The 21,465-nt window shown below is 27.9% G+C and overlaps 1 protein-coding gene across 1 annotated transcript; it reads right to left on the reverse strand.

The window, feature by feature from the left end:
• Positions 1–862: 862 nt before the first annotated feature.
• Positions 863–21,134, reverse strand: LOC126840710 (uncharacterized). Its single transcript, XM_050576620.1, has 9 exons — positions 21,010–21,134; positions 14,082–14,299; positions 13,377–13,571; positions 10,698–10,947; positions 10,335–10,617; positions 9,616–9,692; positions 9,349–9,538; positions 8,952–9,274; positions 863–3,368 (listed from the first exon to the last, which is right to left on the reverse strand). Exons 1-9 carry the CDS (start codon positions 21,028–21,030, stop codon positions 1,638–1,640), a joined length of 3,288 nt encoding a protein of 1,095 aa, XP_050432577.1. The 5' UTR covers positions 21,031–21,134; the 3' UTR covers positions 863–1,637.
• Positions 21,135–21,465: the final 331 nt, after the last annotated feature.

Consider the following 21,465-nt stretch of genomic DNA (forward strand, 5'->3'; position numbering starts at 1 on the left):
AGAAACAGTTTACTGACATTCATCTTCAGCGTTTTATTTTCTTTAATAGCTGTTTGCTCGAGTTTGGTTAACCATTACAATACGTTACTGTTTTTCATACACGGCCAGTGTGGGAATGAAATATATATTGAAACTGCACATATTAAAAATCTGAAATAACACTTATTCGTATCGCGGACGGTTGATGGTCGAGTGTCGACATGTTTGAAGTAAGATTCTACTACAGCTGTTTACATACAGCAGAAATGCAATGTGTAAATAATTGTTCATTATATTCACATGACACATTACACCTTGAGTCAATGCTATTGCCGCGGATGAAAATGTTTTGTCTATATTTAAGATTTTATCTCTTATTATTAGTAGATACGTCTAAGTGCAGTATCTCCACAGTCCACTTATCTCGGTGAGTGGCAAGTGAGCCACTAACCGATTAGCGGCTTGTGCTACAATATTATTGTAGCAGCTACAAAGACAACGAAAATAATTAAAATTTGACGTGTCGAATTTCTCGCCCATCGATTATAAACTCGTCTACTACGTTAAAACTGAAATATTATTAATGTATTATGTTCAATTTTAATGAGAAAATACACTAGTAAAGACTACACCCAATGTGATAAGAGATAAATAAATAATAATAAAAAACGTTGTTTTATAAACATTACGCTACCTAGTCTTGAAATTATATTTAAATGGAAACAGTACTACAATTATTTGTTAAATTTTTATCAGCTTGATGTTTTTTTTTAGTATACTACAACAATAATCGACAATGTAATATAAATTGTGAACAGTATATTTGTTTTGAAGCAATGTTAAATTTAATAATTAATATATATAAAACAATTTATTTTAAATCCTGTAAAATAAAATAAAATATAGAAAGACCAAAGAACAATGTTTTATTTAAGTTAAAATGTTATACAATGACAATTAAACGGTCATAAAAAAAAAATATATAATAATAATAAAGTGGAAAAAATAAATTAAACATAATATTGTTATTAATTAAATTCGGTTTACAATAAAAAGAATATAACAAAACAAAATCGTGTTCGAGACAAATTAAATTACAATGGATGCAACTTAGTAACCCACAAATATCTATATAGTATAAAAATTGTACAACATGTTTATGATAATACCCTATAAGATTATTTGAAATATATTTCCCTTAATATTACTTAAAATTAAATTTAACATTTCTACAAAAAACATATAATAGTAATAATAATAATAATAATAAAAGAATAAACCATTGAAGGTTGTGCAAATATAACATATTATACTTGTATATACAAAATATTGGTTTCACGGCATACAAAATTTAACAAGAAAAAAAATGGATATAACTATAAAAACTATATTTTTAAACAGTTAAAAAATATTATTAAATATTTAATTTTCATTATATTTTTTAATTCAAAGATAACTGCTTTGTTAATGTTTTAAAAAGCCGGATATCAAGCATGAGTAAAATACGACTCACGCATAGGGCTGATAGCAGCAAATGAAACAAATATAATTAGATACGTAGAGCTTAATCAACATAAATTATTATCAATAGTATATATATATATAGATATACATATACATATATATTATAGAACGAAGAAGTACAGTTCATATTTCAATCAGTATATTTCGCTATTACCATATTCTGCATGGTCACTATCATCTTCATCATCTTCTTCAGATGAACTAGAATCATTTGACTTGTTTTCAGAATCGTCGTCGTCATTATCATCGTCTTCTGCGACTAATTCGGGTTTTCTTAGTTTAGCATACAGTTTTAAGTCCTCGGCAGTGAGCGAACCCAAAAATACTTTCAAATTTTTCATGTAGACTTTTTTGAGTGATTTCAGTTCATCTTGATAAGCTTGTTTTTTATGATCAGATAACGCATTCCACTCTAACAACGCTTGGGGTTCAAGTTGTTTCTTAGACTTGAACTTTGGATTATTTTGGAATCGACTTTTGAATAAATCAAATGGTTTTTTAAATGGAACCTCTGAAGGTTCACCATCAAATGTCTTAGTTTTTGCATTATATATAGAAACCTTTTTTTTAGATGCTTTTTTTGGTTTCTCTGAAATTCCCTCTCTGGCATTTATACGGGGTACGATTTTCGGTTCTGTCTTTTTCGGTTTGGCTTTCATTTTATTCATTTCTAATTGCCTTTCTTCTTCTGGTAATGTTTTTAGATATGCATTGAATTCAGTCCAATAACGGTCAGTGATTACTTTTAATTTGTCAGTGTAGATTTGTTTTTCTTCCTCTGAAAATGATTTCCATTTTTTCGCAACAGTCGCCATTTTTTCTTTTGGAGGAATTCCGGCAAGAGAATCGCCTTGTAACATTTCTGTTGAGAAAAGACTATAGTTGTTTACAGGTGGTTTTTTGGGTTTTCCTGACTGAGATTCTAAAATAATCCTATCTCCTTTGGTTAATGCACTCTTTTTTGGCATAGTGAATGCAGGGTCATCTTTGTGATCTTCTTTCAAATGGTCTAAGTATACTTGCTCACGTTCATTGGCTAATTTAATCCATTTTGATTTTTTCTTCTCAGTCAGCTTTTCCCACTTTTCTTTAAAATGGTTAACAATTTCATTTTTTTCTAAATTCCCTTCAAACCCTTCGGCCTTGGATTCCAAGAATATTTGAAACGGGGTCTTGGGTTTTTGCTGCTGTTCTAATGACTGGGGTTTGACGTAACCCACATTTGCCTTGGCCATGAGTTGATTATATTCAGTCTTTAATAGATTTGCCCTATCAACAAAGCCTTGCTTTTTATCAGGTGATAAGTTTTTATATTTTTCTGCTATAATTTGTGTAAGTTGTGGTAGCTTCATTTCAGGATTTTTCTTTTTGTACTTGTGAAAAATTTCAGTATAATACAACATGTAAGCTGTCTTGGGTTTTTGAACACGATTTTGCTTGGAATGATTTGTATCAATACCTTTGGTGGCCAACAGATGTTTTGCGTCTTTCACAAGATCACCCAATGTTTTTTGCGTTCTCAACTGGTCTTGTATCGCCGTCCATGTTGCCTGACACTCTTCTTTATTATAGTTATCAAATTTAACTTTGTCCCAATCTATTTTCGGTAATCGATTACGGAACACAAGGGTATCATTTTTTGGAAGCACCACTTCCAATTGAGTTAAAAGCTTTTGAATATCATTGTTGGGCCAACGGATGTTAGTCGGTATTGCATCTTTTACTTCTTCATCGATTACACCATTGTCGTGTTCAGATTGCTCATCTGACTCATCGTTTGAAGTTACCTCTTGTTTAACGACATGTTTTTTCTTTTTGTCGGACCTTTGAACTGCTTCAACAGATTTTCTTTTAGCCATTTTAGTCTGGAAAACATAACGAAAAATCAGTATCCAATCGGATATAGTAACACAAAAGAATAATACAATTACATTTTTTCCAATAATATAATATTTAAAATTTTAAGTAGAATTTAAACATGAGCTGTCACATTGTAAGCTTGTTTATTTATTACTTACATGTGGACTGAGAGTAATTCAATACAAATAGAGATCATTTTAAACAACCTAAATTTATTGCTAAGAAACATTTGTTATAGCTAAATGATTATTATTATATATTATGATAGACAAAGTGAAAATAAATTATTAATTTTATTCTGTATACCTCAGTTTTATTTCAAAGGACTGATTTCTATTTCAAGAATTTTAAAGATTAGGTATTTACGTTTACCATTACGTTATATTTGACATTTGTGTATATTAACTACTATTAGTTTCAGAACTCCTTGTAAAACATAGTGGTACTAATTAAATCTGATAAATTGTTCTGAAAATAAAATCTGTGATTTCGTTTTAATCGAAAAAAACTGGTTAATCAGAATTACTATATTAATAATCAGTTAATTTTTTTAAATAATAGATAAACAGAAAATAAATTATAGGTTTTTTGATTATTTGAATAGCTAACATTATTCTAAAAGTTGATTATTAATTAAAATTTAGTTGGTATCGGATGTAAAAAATATAAATGACTACCACAAGTATTGTTATCGCTAATAGATCTACTACAGTTAATAAATTATTTTTAACTAGAAAAATTAATTTAAAAAAATAGCACGAACCTACTAATAGTTATTTGCAGTTTACTCTTATTATAGTATGTATTTTTCATTTTTTTTTTTTGAACTATTAAAAGTTTTAAACAAAGAATAAATCATTGTAAAATAAAGGCCACATGGACACATCAAACCCAAAGCACTACAGTTTGTTCAATTTATGGCTAAAACTTTCATTATTTTTAATTTTCTGCTTAGGTTTGTACGATTAAATACACTATAACACTAACACTAAAAAAGGAATACCTATACAGGCGACTTACCGAGGCAGCGGCTGCTACACCAGGTTTACCTTACTTGGAGCAAATGTTAGCATGTAACATGAAATTTCACAATATGTATTAACGTGTAAATGGAAAATAAAAACTAGAATAAATAATATTCAGATGGGTGGCTACCTAATAAAAATTGGCGTCGAGTTATTGTCGCAAGTATTAATACAATGGTCATACGATAAATAATTCCCAACGGAGTGTTGGATTTGTTTTTTTTAAAAATTACTAATCATTACTTAACTCCGGAATGCAACAGGCTATTCGGCGTAATGCCGAACACATCATGTATATCTAAATTCAATTTTTTATCAACGATTTCTTTTTACTTACTCGTTAGTGTTGCTACAGCAGGAAGTCCTAAGCTTGTCGATAAAAACAACAACGTTACAGTTGATGGCGAATAATTTTGAAAACCGATTGAAACTACAGTACCATAATAATTGTTCTGAAAATTCCGTTACAAAAAGTCAAAAACGTTAAACGACGTGTGAACCGCGTAAATCGCAAATCTCACGAAACGAGAAATGTTGGTATGATAAACCATTTTTTTCAATATTTTGTTTACACCATTAGCTCATGGAAGAAAAAAACAAATAACAGTCTGACGACATTTTTTCATCGATGGAATTGCTTAAACCTACTGGGCAATCGTTTGTGACCAAATAATAATTATTGTTATTCATTATTATTCAATTACAAGCATAGAACGATAAATAAAATGAAAAATTCAGTTTTAATTGATCGCCAGATTTATACTTTATTTGTATTACAAAACAATCATCAACTTTATTTGTTGTGTAAACTGCATTGTACCTATAACGTATTAGTCAAGAGCAACCAATAGTTGACCACGGTCGAAGTAGTGATAACGACAAATTATGGCGGGAATACTATTAGTTACAACATAATATTAACATATAAAATTTGAATCCCCAAAAGAACAATTTGACCCTAATTTTAGTATGATTTGTCGCTAGCCACATGTAATTAAAAAAATATTTAACGACTTTTTTTTTATTAGCGTTCACAATTTTTGTTGTCGCCAAAACAATGTGTTTATGTTTTAAATACAATCCAGTCGTTACTTGTTATCGTAAACATTTTTTTGCACATTTAGATGTATAATAATAATTAAATAAATAATAACTAGGATATCAAAATAGTAAATTGTTTAAATTCTATTATAAGTAACCTTTGACATAATCTAATATACCTTAACAGTACTTAACATAAATTATACTTGGAATTATATTTTATGCTGAGTAATTAAAAAAAATTAACACATTTAAAAAATGTGAGAACCAAAATATATCCGTTTATGTTTTCGTTTTACTATTTGTAAGTCATTACAAATAGTAACATTACTCTAACACACTTAAAGGCTTCACAACAAAATTAAATCGATATTATGCTGAACATTGGACGACAAAAGTAAAACACTTTATTACTAAAATTTAAAAGAAGGATAATTAATTCACATGCGGTTTAAACATTAACATAAATAAACGGTACTATAATTCTGAAAATACGGAGCTGGTAAAAATTATATATATATACAGGTTTTGGTAAGTAATTTGACTCCTACTCGATATCAAATGCAACTAAACGTGAAGGCGTGTATAGATTTTAATTAAAAAAACAGTAAAATGTTCTTAATTTGTTAAAGCTACAGTTTAAAAATTAAGTCATATTTAAGAAATGTATAGTTAATTTTTTTTTATATACCAATAGAGGTGCTTATTCTATTTTTAAATTAAAAACTAGGTTAAGTTAGGTTTGTTTTTTTTACTAAAAAAAAATTAGAAAACTTAAAAAACAAATTAACGTGCTATATGCATTTTCGTATTTGCTCCAAAATCTTGTACAGTGAAATCTTTCAATAAAAAAAAAAAAAAAATCTAAACAATAATACGTTTAGCAAAAAGCAATTTTACCAATATGTATATTTATATTAGCATATGGCATCGGCATAACAAAAAAAAAAAAATTAAATAGTTTTATGTAAATAAATAAATAAATACGTAAACAAATAAATAAACAAATTATTAAATAAATAAGTACAGAAAAGTTTTTGGTAACTAAAAATGATAACTAATAGGCGGACATCCAAGTTGGTTAACCATTCAGTTGCGGCACTTCCACCTAAGTGAATTCCAAGCACCCCTCCAGCATATTTCTTCAGTGGGCAGGATTCTACGATGTGTTTTATCGTTTGAAGTTCTGCGCAGTCACAAAGCGGAGACTCAGTCATCTCCCACTTGTGAAGCAGGTAATTGCACCTACCCTGCTGAGTCTTAATTCTATTAGTTTTAGTCCAAATCGTGCGCGGAAGTTGGAAACCTGGAAGTTTCTTAGTAGGATATTTGATGAGTACTGAGTTGTTGACTGTGGCTTCCGTCCACTGCATTAACCACTGATTGTCCATGTCCAAATCAGTACCAAACTGATTCCCAAACCGAGTTTCTTGATTTCAGTCTTTTAGCTGGGTGATTGAAAATTTCTGTGTGAGCCGGAAGGTTAGGGTTTTCTTTTATCTTAAGCAGTAGGAAACAGGTTGCTGCTTATCTTCTTAAGTTAGTCGGTGAAATGTGCGCTAAGACTGGTAACCAATGAGTTTGTGTACTTTTCATAATGCCTGAAATTATCCGCATTGTATGGTTCATCTGTGTGTCGATTTTCTTACAATGCGCGCTCCTTGACCACGTGGGCGTGCAATAATCGGCTGCGCTATAGACTAAAGCCAGAGCTGAAGTTCATAGTGTGTTTGCTTTACATCCCCAACTCGTTCCTGCCAGTTTAACAATGATATTATTCCGTGTTTTAATTTGTGAAAATTACCAATAAATCTCTAAAACAAACACATATACACACAATAAATACAATAAATACAATTTTAATGAAACGAATACAGCCTAACTTAAATATTAATTCAATTTGCATATTTTCTTTGGTAACTTTTAAAATATTTATTTATCTAACATATTTATTGATTATATGTACGGCAGAATATGTCCGTATTATACTTCAATTAAAATGAATCTAGCATTGTTTTAATTAATTTTGTTCAGTAGGGCGTTTAGACGGTCTGTTCTCAAGTGGAATTTTCAAGGTAGAGTTAGTTCTCGGGATTAAAAAAGTAAATTTTTATTTTTAAATAAATCAACAAAAATGTAGCGGTTTTGCATTAAATTAATAAAATACTTACCTACACAAAACAACAATTTTGAATACAAACTTAAGTAATTAAACAAGCTTACTTTATAAATAGCTTATTCTGTCAACTTACTTTAGAATTAAAAGTCAATAGTTTGAAAGTCCTTTATACTTTTATAGCTAATGAAGCCGGTCGTTCTTCCGTTATAATAATATTATGCTCGATTTATTAAGTATGTGATTTTATCCGTTATAACGTGGGATGTGACCTTCCAGTTAAACAGTTATTCACCAACTTAATATGCAATTATGGATTAATCTCTCTTGCTAAATTATGTATCCTTCGAATAAAATTTCAGTATGAATATTAAATATTCTGTATTGACATACCGTGCGCGGTTGTTAGATAATAACCAATAATTATTATTCGAAATTTCCGGTTTACCCAACTGAGTAGTTAGCATTAGTTATGCAATAACTGAAGTAGTAATTATTCAAACACATATAATTTTTGTTTTATTGATAATTAGATGTATTATTTGTTAGAACTTTACATTTTCAATAATAAAAATGAAATATTAAATGATATAAATTTACTGCAATTATATAGGTAATACAATTTTACTAAACTTTTGCTGTTCAACATTTTTAAACAATTATTTTCGAACTTGTTAACAAAAAAATTTTGGGCGGGACATACCGTGTAATGATTTTCTTCATTCATCCCATTACTCAACCGCACTACCACTCCCGTCTAAACTTTAAACGCTTATAATTAAAAAAATAATTATTTTAACAAGTTATTCATTAGTTTTATAAATCAAAATGTTCAGTAGATTATTGTTATTTTAAAAATGTAGTTAATACGATACGATTCAAATTTAAGAAGTTGATAAACTGGAATTTGCCAAAATAGGCAAAATATATTTGGAATTTTGTAATATTCTAAAATAGTATAAGCTGAAATGCCGAAACAGATATTTTAAATTACGTTTTATTATAAATGTACACACTAGTTCTAATACTTAAAAATAATCATGGGTCCAGTACAAAAAAACGAATCATTGCAAAGTTAATGTTTTCTCAGTTCTACAATGAAGCTAAAACTCAATGTACTCAACCGCCATTAATTTTATTACTTACTTCTCCCCGTTTCTTCACTTATAACCCCCGTGGTATTATAAAATAAAAAATGTCGATGGTACTTGACTGATGTAAAGTATTAATCGATCAGTACATTTAAAAAAAAATACATATATATATATATATTTATTTAAATGTATTGTATATAAATATTGTATTTATGCATACATTTATGTTAATTACACTCAGTTCTGTAAATATACATTTATTAACATCAGGTCTTTAATTAAATTATAATTGTGTTGTTTTTCTATTCATGTCCTTGGTTCTATTTTGATGTGACAGTTATCAACGAACTTTAAGGTCGATAAAAACATCAATCGAAGATGTTGAGGCGTTGGACATTTATCCGATGGGAAGAATCGATTTTTTCGAACTAACGTGGACACGACGGTCTTCATCTGGAGCATACCGTATTTTATTCCAATACAGTTTCTGTAACCTGCACTGAATGGGATAAACGCATAAGGATGACGACTGTGGCATACTTCTGGTAAAAAGTTATCTGGATTAAACTTTTCTGGATCCTTATAGTATCGTGGGCTCGAATGCACGCAAAGGGGGCTGATGACCAAGGAAGCTCCTATGGAATTTAAATAGTTGTTCGATGTTAACCTAACAGAGCGACAAAAATCTACCTTAAAGGTTCCTGCTTACCTGCAGGAAGTAAGTATTCTCCTATTTTCATGTCTTCTTCCAAACTCCTACCGAACACGGGCAACGGAGGACAAATTCGCAGAGACTCTTTGATCACACGTTCCAGGTACTCCATTTGCTGTAAATCCTCATACGTAGCTTGTCTTTCCGGATCTCCTATTGAAAATATGCCTTCCAATTCCTCGTAGAGCTGTGAAAAATAAACAGTTTAAATTTAAGTATAGTCTATTGTGTTCTAATTGTTTCGATTATAAAAGCAATAATTACTTTATTTTGTACGTCTTGATGGTGGGCCAACATGAAAATTGTACACGCGTTAGCGAACGCTGTCGTTTCTTGACCTCCTAAAAATTTGGAATAATGATTATCACTACAAAGGTGAATAGGTATATTAAATTATATCTACATAATCTCGTACTCTTTTGTTAATCAAACAACGTATTTATCACATACAACTAGTATAATTCGGTATTTCACGAATTAAATAATATTTTATAATACAAAATATGACCATAATAATAGAACTAGATAATTAGAATAAAAATATGAGTTTCATATTCGATCACTAGATCGTTTCCCGTTATCTTTTGTATAACAATTATAATCAGAAAGTTGAAATAGTCGGCTCGTCTTTTGAGTCATTTCAATTGGTGTTCATTATGTCTACTACATGCTATCATATTCGAATTAAGTGCACAATGGCCTGCTTCGTAAAAAACTTTCATTAAATTAATGATGTTATGAAGAACATTACATAAAGTGGTCATTAAAATTATATTGTATTCAACGTTTTTGAAGTTATGGCACAAGAACAATTATCGAAAACTTCTGTACAACACGGGACGTTTTATCATCCTATTCTAAATACAGTATAATTATGCATGCTGTTGCAATTTTAATTTGTTAACAGGGTTGAATTTAAAATTGTCGATTTTAATCAGTTCAAGAAAACTTGCATTCAAATACATAAAGATTAAAGAGCTTACCAATTATTACGGTTACAATTTCATCTCGTATTTGATTGTGCGTCATACCATGATAGTTCTGGATCAAAATTTCTATAAGCGTTTTTGGCTTACGTACAATATCGTTTTCTGTTTGGTTCACATTATTTGTCTGTACGCCTAGTTCGTTAATCTTTTTGCTGATTATGTCATCAGTGAATTCGTTGATTATCTTTTGACTTCGATCGTGTCTATGTTTAACCGACGAAAATTGGAAAAGCATTTTACTTAAAAACCATGGATGCGTCACTCTGTACTCCCATGCCTAAGTTGATAATGTCAGTTTATTAAAGCTGCTGTTTTTATTTAATAATAATACAAATGGTACAAATAAATGTAGTTTACCATCATCGCGATTTGTAAATTTTCAACGAATCTATGTTTGCCGCCTTTTTGAGCGTCAAAATTTACACCAAAGGCTGATCTTCCAATCATTTCCATAGTTGCCATACTAACTGGATGACTTATTTCGCATTCGTTTGTAGTCCTATCGCGTTTTTCTTGAAGAATTGTCGAAAGCAATTGAGCTTCTTCGTTAAATATCGGTATAAGCGATTTTATTATAGTAAAATTAAAACCGGCCGACACAATTTTTCTGAAAGAATAATAAAAAAAAATAATAAATTATACGAGCAATATTTATTGCTCGTATTGAAAATTGGTACCCATAATCTAAAAAAAAATTGTTTAAAGGAGAGGAGTAAAATATGTAAGTATTTTCTCATACAACTTCGTTTTTTAACTTTCGACAAAGTTATAATTAGTAAATAAAAAACTTAAAGGACTCGTATTTTCAGAATATTGTCTAAGCTAAGTGGTGTATCTAATCCACAATGTTATTTCACAGAAAATAAATAACTCTTGAAATTATATTTGACCATTTTTAATACATTAATTGATTATTCTTATAAAACGATTTTCTTACATTTGTTTGTACTTATCTAAATAATTGCTAGAGAGATTTGGTAAATAATTATTATTTGTTTTTTTTTAGTTGTTGTTGAAATATGCATCGTAAGCAATACAAAATGAAATGCTTACTTAAAAATTATAACTGTAATAATGGAATGGAAGTACATTTATTGTTCTTAATGAAATCGGCATTAAATGTAAATATTGAAAAAAGCCACTTAAATGTTTTGGAATGATTTCAGACGATTTACACAAAAGTAATAAAAGGATAGGAAATTTAAAATTTTTAATTAAAGTACATACTATTCGTTAACGAAATCAATGTAAAACAAATATTCAAGACAAGTACAATTTCAGAAAAAATTATTTTGGAGAAATACATTGTTAAAGACTTAACGCTGGAAGAAACGTTTAAAATCAATACTTAGATAAAATAAAATTATGTAATTCATCATTCATAATTATGACATTGTGTCAATTTAATTTTTTTATTACTATATTTGTTTTGTTATATATCTGTATAATATACCCTACTGAATACTGCGTAAGAAACAATTTAAATTTATAATTAAGAGCACGTAAATGAGATATTTCCATAAGTTATTTTTTAATCTCGTCTCATTAAAAATGGTCTTTTTACAATGATTCTGTTTTTATCTATTAATTGGATACGTGTTCTTTTTTAATTAAAAACAATTAGTCACAATTTGAGATAATCGTTAAAGCAGACGACTTCTTTACTCTCTTGGTTATGCCCCAAGAGCGACCCATGATCACTGTATTCTCTTTCGGGTTTTTTAGAAGTAAAAATCTCCAAAAGAATAGCAATGCTACTATTTCTGGAATATATACACTATACTGGAATTTTAAGAAATAACAATTGTTTGTGATAATGTCAGCAAACGATTAAGTTTGATCGTAAAGATTTAGATATAAAATAAAACAATGATAAGAAACGCTCTGGAAATAAGGCTTGAAGTTAATGAAAAAGGCCAAAAGATTCAAAATGAGGTACAGCAGATGATGTACTCGCTGACTGTAACGAATATGTTTTTTAGGGGCAGTTAGCTTTTTTTTTTTAGTTTATATAGACAGTGCAGATAATATAATCATAGACGGATGATGCCATGACAAAGTGTCAATAACATTTTTATGACATTAGAATGAAAACAAAAAGTTATAAAGTTGCAGTTTTAAGCCTAAGATAAACCGAATTGATGTACCATTGAGTTCTCAGGGGAAGGTTAGGTTAGGTTCCCCAAACATAAATATAAATGGATACGAATCTATGATCATCATTTGTCTTTTGTGCAATAATAAAGGAATGTTCTGTATTTGACTGCTGATCGGTTAGCTATTTTGTCTTATGGTATTTATTCTTATAAACACATAGTTATTAGTAGAACCTTTAATATTCGGATTTTCAAAAAAAGAGGGTCCTATTGTTTTTAAATTTTTTAAATATACAATAATATAAGTTTGAAAAATTTTTTTAAAGAAACCCTAAAAGAACATTTGCCGAATTTCATTGATTTTTTCTTCCAATTTTTTTTTTCACATTTTCAACAATTAATTCAATTACATTTCTTCAATTTATATTCAAAGTTAATTATTGAGTGTTTTTAACTAGAAGATAGAAATATGGTGAGTCAGTATAGTACCTAGTGTTTGCACAATATCTCGTGGTTGTTTTGTGGTATAAATGTATAGTTAATCTATTTTCAATAAGGTAAATTATAACTATTAATCACTAATCGAATAAAGTATTTATATTTATTTTTATAAATTATCGCATGATGGCAGCGTTGGGCCTTCAAAGCCTGTTAAGCTACATGATTATGACTTTCATAACTCAGTTTTGATCATACTTTGATTGAAAGTTAATAATAAATGCACTTCTAGCAATACCTTGGTTAAATTTAATGATTTTAATTTTAACATTTTTCCGGCCAATCTGAATTGTTTAACTACTCTTAATAGAAGTATGGTCAAATTTAATTTTAACAACTTTAGACATTAATGTTCCTATAATTACTTTTGCAATTAGGTATTAATAACTATTACTAGTGTATAAGTATTTTATTCGTAATAAATACATAAGAATTAAATTACCTGTTACTTTTCCATTGTTTGATGTTATCGACTGAGAATATGCCTTGTCCCATAATCGACTCTTGCAAAACTACATATTCTTTAGCTTTTTTCTGCAATTTCGGATTAGTAAGTACTGCTTCGATTTCTTCCGGTTTAGTAATCAACACGTATAAATTGTTACAAATCCACATTTTAAATAATGTTTTTTCGTATCTAAAACAAAAATTAATAGCAGTTATTATCTTTTTTATTACTTCACTTTATATTGTGTATCTATTAATTATAAATATCATCGAAACTTCAAAATGGCCATTTTTATAATAGTATGAATATTTGTAAAAGGGTAGATGATAAGTGATAACTAATAGGGGTCTTAACTTTTTTTTTTTTAATTCATTTTTATATCCAATATTATAGTTAACGCGCTTAGAATCTTAGGGCGCTTAGGAGGTATTTGAATATTGAAATGTTTAATTTCGTTAGTTTAGAATTTATATGTAATAATATAGACTTTAATTAATTTAAAGAAATAAAAAAATATGAATGAGAGCTACACTAGATTTATACTATAATATAAATTGGAAAAATAAATTATGCAGCACATAGTCTTAATACTATTTGCTTTTGTTGTATCTGTCATTTTTAATTTGTGTATGTTTATGTAAATTAATATTCTTCTTCTTTTTAATATAAATTATACCGTTATCAGTCAACAAAACTTACTCTCTATATATTATCATTGCTTTTTTTATCATTATTTCTGGCCCTTGTAAAACTAAAGGTAACATCCCAACAAGGAACCATCCATCGGGACCAGGTAATTGATTGGCCAACTTTAGTTTCCTCCGGTCTTCTAAGTTTATTATTATAATTATTAATAAGACTGCCAAACCTGTCATGAAACCGGAGAATAATAAACTCGTGTTATTTAAAAACATAATCTGTAAAAAAAAAAAACATCATAATACTAGTTAATAAAAATAATATTAATGACTAATGAGTTATAATAATTATTAATGATTTATGAAGTGTGAAGTGTGAGCAATTTTAAGACATAAAATGTAGTTTTACACAAGTGACACATACCGTTTTTGTGCGCAAAAACAAAGGTAAGTGTTCTGTGCACATCATACTAATTATCAAATAAAAAATTACACTATCTCATTGATGAGTTTTTTTTTTAAATTTTATAATTATTTTTTGGTTTTTACTGAGCTTAGAAAATACTAAATAAACTGATTTTTTTAATTTTTAAATTTACGAATAAAATATTAACTTTAAGATACATTAATTATAAACAATAATGAAATAGTTGTGTATTTACTTGCTTTGACTTATACGAGAGTAGGTAAGTGACAAAACGTCTCACGGGATAAAAAATTAAGACAATCTCATTTATAATTTTATTTATTCTCTTTAACTTAACGATTTTTTTTTTAAGATAAATTCTTTAGAAATGGTCAAAAGGATTAGGAATCGATTAAAAGTTTGTTGATGTTTATTATTGTTTAAGGGCTTTTCTTAACACATGTCCTTTAAATCCTTAGAATACAACATAACAATTTCTAAGCGAAATTTATAGAAACTCTCTGTTAGGTATCTATAATTGAATAATATTTAAAAAAATAAAATTATGACTGCATTCAAACTAGTTCGGTTTTTAAAAAAAAATTTTATTTTTTGTATGACCGTATTACATCATAAAGGCCATAAAGACAAGATGTGTCCTTTAACCACGTTTAAGGTAGGTAAATTAATATATATATATATATATATATATATAACCGAGTTTCAAAGAATTTAAAAGTAAAAAATTTATCCGTTATTATGCAACTTTAGAGATTTTATTTTAAACGAAAAAAGATAAGAGGCACAGCGACATCGTACTCCTCGCACTTCCTATTATTCAGTTTTAAGTCATAAACTTTTTCGTCTTTTTAGATATTTTGAGTTACGTTAGAAATAAGTAAGATAAATTACAGTTACATAATATTAGAAATTATACCTAATTATCGCTTTTTGTCGTTTTAGATTATTTAAATTCCTAAATTTATTTGATAGTGTACATAATACAGATATACATCCCCTATAATACCTTGCAAGTAGTTTTTTAATTATATAATAGCCAAATTTAATTGCTCTGTAAACACAAACATAATATTTAAGGAAGTAAAAATTGTTTTTAATGTTAAGAAGCGTTAATGGAATAATTAGCTTTTATAGAACAAATAAAAGGTTTTATAACTTTTATATACAATAACTTCAAAAAAAGTTTTACATGTTTTTTAACGCTTTCAAAAAATATTCACAAACTGTTATTATGATATTATAATAAATATTTAACCTAATCAATTTTTTTTTTCCACAATATATTCTGGCATTTTTCGTAAATAATACCCTAGTCGCATCGATGAGTTTTGTTTTGTATTTCTAATGTTATTTTAGAAACGTCGGTGTCTCCTAATTGGAGATAATAAATTGATCGTAAAAGTGAACCATAATGAATCATCTATACGTTTCAGTGGTAGACACTAGACAGACAAAAATGTGCGTTACACCGATACTAGGTACATTAGGTCTAGTAAACACGGCGGCGCATTAGATTTGTTCCGCGTTAAAGCCCTAGGTACAATATATTACTATAGTATTACTAGTTACTACGGTCTAGATTTCAAATCGGACGTTAAAGCAAAATGATGCATAAAACGTTGGGAAACTCACGCGAGGAAAACAGTATAAGCATTACATAATGTTAATTTGGAAATTTATTATTTTGTTGAACACCAGCAGTAAAAATACTGTATTCAACGTAATAATAATACTATTAGTCGCATAAGTATTTACGGACAATAAAGGAAAAGCCTGTCTCGCATATTTATCGCAGGAATTATTGTTATAATGCCTTTACACATTTAAATGACACTAAGGTTATTTATGTATTATATCTATATGTATTTTTTAAATTTTTTATTCTCTTAGCTCACTGTCTTCGAGTGGCCGGTGAGGTCAAATTAAATTTTTTTTTTACATTTTATAACTATTATTATAAATAATATTACGATTATTATTACTATTGTAATTTACAATCAAAGAAGTCCAATATAGGCCATATGAATTTCACTTTTTCAATAGTAGTGTTGGCCATTTTTTATAAGAATTACAGGTACCCGTGTCGGTACCACGGCGGGATGGAATTGAAACGCGGAAAATATATTATACCTATTGTGCGTGTAGTGTGTACACAACCCATTTGGACACGCAAACCGAACGCACATATTGTGAATGTCATTTCCGTCTTGTCCGTTTTTGACTGTTACTGTTTTCTTATGGACATTATTCATGCAGTTATCAACATTTGACGCCAAAATAGAAATTCAAAACGACAATAACAATATAATGTCGGCAAAGCATAATATTATTTTTGAATATTTTTATTTGTAACACATTAAGTCATTAAGTTGTTTGATATCTATATATTTGCAATAAGTATTGCAGTTTTTCTTTCTAAAGATGATATAGTTAGCGATAATTTACAATATTAGATAATTTCCCAATAGAGAAAACATATTGAGACGGTTCTGGCCTGTTAAATGAAAGTAAGAAAGGGAGTAAATAACTAAAACAATTAGAGAGACCATGTTAGAAGAAATTTGAGTTAAAAAAAACCACCTAGATTTGTTGAGCATAATAAATAATAAAATTGTCTGAGCTATAGGTGTGATCTTCTCTGCAATGAGAGTTTTATCTGCGTGCATTAATCAATCACACTGTCTATTGCGTCAAAGAAATTAAAAGCTAATTATTACTCTATAAATAATTATTTAAAACTGCTATTGCTATATAAAAATATTCTTAATTAATTAACAATTAAATTATTAATTTCTTTTAGTTATAAAAGTTGAGAGGGTTCTGGAATGATCCAAAAAAGATAAATATTTAGTCATTTAATAGTATTGAAACATAACAAAACAAAAATATTATAAAAAAAGTGTAAAATTACAACTATTTTCTGAAAATTTAGTGATTTAGTATCTAAAGTTAAAGTGTTCATTCTATGTACAACTAAATTATAGTAAACTTTTTTAAATATAAAAATATCTAAAAAAAACATTTCATAAATTGTTCTTATACTAATTCGTTAGATTGATAAACGTCCAAACAATATTTTTTACTTATTTTTGTCAAAACTGATAATATATTTATTTCTAATCTATCTTTGAACGATGTTGTTAACGTACCAATAGATGTTCGAACTCCAAATATTTTAAAATGTATTTTAATTATACATCGTTTTGTTGAAAATTTAACGTTAAAGTATTTCTATTGGCTTAATTATTTTGTTTTGTGTAAGTATTGTTATGGCAAATTTTAAACAATATAATTTTATTTCGATGTTTTCTAAGTCTATAACACAATGTCTTATGTACTTTATGAAAAGCGAAGACAAAGTTATATTCTACAGTACTTGATTTGGAGAAAAATCGTAGGGGTGGTATTGCTATAGACACAGATTAGTAGTGGGTTTACAGGGTAAAGCCTCTCCAAAGCAATTAAGAGGAGCCGAGACCCTTCCTCTCCCCAAAAAAACAGTCTTATTTAATTTAGTTAATCGGCGGTTATGAGTTTTTACTTCATGAGATTACAAAAAAGGCTGTCCTTACTAAATTATTGAGTTATATAATTATGTAGACGGTTATGTCTTTTATTAGTATTAATATAATTCAATATATTTATAATAATAGTGTACAAACATAGGTCAAAAGAGTATTATAAAATTCACAATGTAACTATATGTTTCGGTGTACGCCATTTTTAGGTTTCTAAAGTAAAAATTAAGTATGTATGAAATAAATACAAGTAAATATGAAAATTAATAATTATACTGGATAGAAAAAAATGAGTATGAACATATGTTATTGTGTAAAGAAAGAAAATAAAAATTCCTCTTTCTACGCGTTCTATATGAAATGAAAAGTCGTAGTAAAATAACAGCGAAGTGGTCTTTATTTTTTCTTTCTTTCTCACAAGCAGAGTGTTGGATTATTTAACAGAATTTGAAAACAATAATAATAACACGAGTCGGGCATTAATAAATACAATTTGATCTAAATAACATATTGTTTGATTTAATGTAAAACCAAATTGTTCGAACGAAAATTGCCAATTCTGGACTTACATCTGGAAGTGGAAACGGTTTTAATGAAAATAATAATATTATTATTATTCGTTAGTTGTTATGCAAATAGAACTACAGTGAAAATTACAACAATTTCTATAAACAATAAATATCTGCAAAACAATACTCTAAATATTTTCAAAAATATATTTTATTTATACGCTGTTTAAAGGATCGAGATTGAGGTCACGCGGGCATCTAAAAATATTTACAGTCCTCTTTCTTTCTTTTTTCTCTCTCTTGCTCTTACTTCATCGTTTTTCTTTTAAAATACATCAATATAAAACATACATCTATTCTACATTGGTTTTATACCGGACAAGGATTTAGTTGAAAGAGATTGAAATTAAGTTAAGAACGTGCAGATAAAAAGTACCATCCACTTATTCTCTGTTTATATTGTGTTACAAACATTTTGAGTGTATAAATAATATGTATGAAAATACCGCTTTTTAAATAAAAAATTGCTAAGAAGTATTATAAAAAAAAGGAAGAATACGTACATAAGGAATAATCATATTGTATTAAGAAGTCATTTAAAATAATCTAAATCTAGGTACTTGTATTTTTCACTTTACATCGGTAGCATAATAATATTATTATTTATTGTGCTGTGTCATATTTAAATCATTATGAATCGTTACTGCTTTGCAGTTTTATATTTTATTTTATAATTTTTCTATAATAGTAGTACTTAACACTCATAGGAGATTAACTAATATTTCAAAAAACCTGATTATCATTGGTCTGAAGGTGATAATAATGTTTATTAATGATAAATTACTTTCATTAATCTATCCGATGCGTATCAGTAGTTCAAACAAAAACCCCATGACTAATAGGAAGCTTTTAATTTTGCTTAAACTATTATAACTATCATTTGTTTAAAAAATATTTTAATTTCTTTCTATAACCCTAGTAGAAGTGGAAAAGATTTTGTAAGTCACGGGTGTGTTGTTTAGAAATAACAAAATTTCCAATGACGAGCTCTCAAGATCATAAAGTCGCACATAAAAAATAAAACAAAAATACTTTTCCGTATTTTTTTTAATTGAATTTACTTAAAGTAAATGAATATACCTACATTTACCTGACTTAACATGTAATTTAAAAAAATATAAACAGTTTAAACGTTTACACGAATACTCTAATAATATTGCCAATTGGTTTTAATAAATCAATCATACTAAGTATAATTTATTTAGTTTAAATTAAATTATAAAAACTACAAATTATTTTTAAGACAAAAGCAAAATAGAAAAATAAACTTATTGTTGAGGTATTTGAACTTTTTGAAGGTTGCTTTACTTTTTACGCAAATCTACTTGGTACCCAAATTTTACATATAATCTCGCATTAAATTTTATGTTAGTCAATTATTCATGGTTTTGTATACTTAAGTTAATTATTATTATTATTTTATAATTTAAATTAGAACTATATTGGTTTTTTTTATAATACTCTTTAGTGATTTACTCATAACTATGTTGTTATGTCCAATCGGTTAACCCTAATTAAACGTTGAAATCAATTTAGCTGTTTTTAAACATGTGCCGTTAATTTATTATTAAAAAATCGAAATTGTAAAAACTCGTAATATATTTTAAATAATATAAATAAAGGAATTTTTTTAATTTGTTTGTAGTAAACTTTATCATAATTACTCTGTTGTTATTTATTTTTAATGTGATTATATTATAAAGTTTTAGTTCTTATGAATAATACACTAATTAAAATAAATAACAAAACTTCAGTAACAGCAACCATCCAACCACATTACACTTAATTTTTAAAATAAAGTTATAAAATAATAATTATATGCTTCAAAATGGAATAGTCCTCAAATATGACGGAACTAAGCGATCGTGTTTATAAACAAATTTTTATACATGGATTACAATGATTTCTGCAGTGAGTGTTTTTATCCTAATAATGTTTAGATCGGTGGAACGATAGTCGAGTAAATTAAAATTCTTTTAAAATTGGTTGAAGATTTAAACTGACAGTCTTTTATAAAAAAAAACACACTTAAGGATGCTTAGGTACTTACAGACTTTTGCGCACTGCTAATAAAAACTTCTCTTAAAAATAAATCTGTGGCTGACTATATACTTAAATTTATTAATATTGCTTCTTTGTATTTAACTGAATTTTATTTTGGATTACGGCTTGTATTACTAAATAAATAAATAGGTACCTAATGTAATTTAAGAACTTTTATTTTAATTAATTTTTTTATTTGTAACCATATAAGTTGGTAGCTTATTTTTAATATAATTGTTTTTTCTTTATCAGATACCATAAAGAGAAACGGTAAATGCTTAAATGATAATTTTCAAGGAATGTAAGCATAGTGTCCTAGATATTTCTAGATAATAGGGTCTGGGATCTTTTGGAATAATATTTATTCTTTTAGCGTGATTCCCTTAAATCATTGAAACTTCCACCTAGTATAAATAATATTAAAATTCTTACCTTTTGTAACAATAAATTCATTTTTCTTGTTTCTCACTGAACTTATTACACTCTATTGTTTTATATAATAGAGCTATACCAGTAATAATACTAAGCGAAGTGTGTGGAATGGGACAGACGCGGCGTTACTACGAATAATAGTGGAATTCGGTCTAGCAGCAACACGTTTATATATATATGTTCCCTTTCCTTGCCGTGCTCTGTGACGCCGGGTTGATATTTTCCCATGAACTTAGTCTTTTTACAAACTTCAAGTCATCAATGGTATTGAATCTGTATACATATCTAAGGAAAATACTTTCTCTCTTTTCCTCTTTGCGCCTCTTCTCCCAGCTTTTTAGGACCGACCATAAACAAAAACACTTGCTTTTATAAAAAAAGGTTGTACTTACATACATACGTCATGTGATCGCCTAAACCATTTACATTACAACTGTATGTACTAAACTCAAACTT

Source organism: Adelges cooleyi, unplaced genomic scaffold, assembly GCF_023614345.1.
Source record: "Adelges cooleyi isolate 19-005CV unplaced genomic scaffold, UGA_ACOO_1.1 ACOO_flye_CR_arks_rails_tigmint_CR_PRNA_376, whole genome shotgun sequence".
NCBI classification, from domain to species: Eukaryota; Metazoa; Arthropoda; class Insecta; order Hemiptera; family Adelgidae; genus Adelges; species Adelges cooleyi.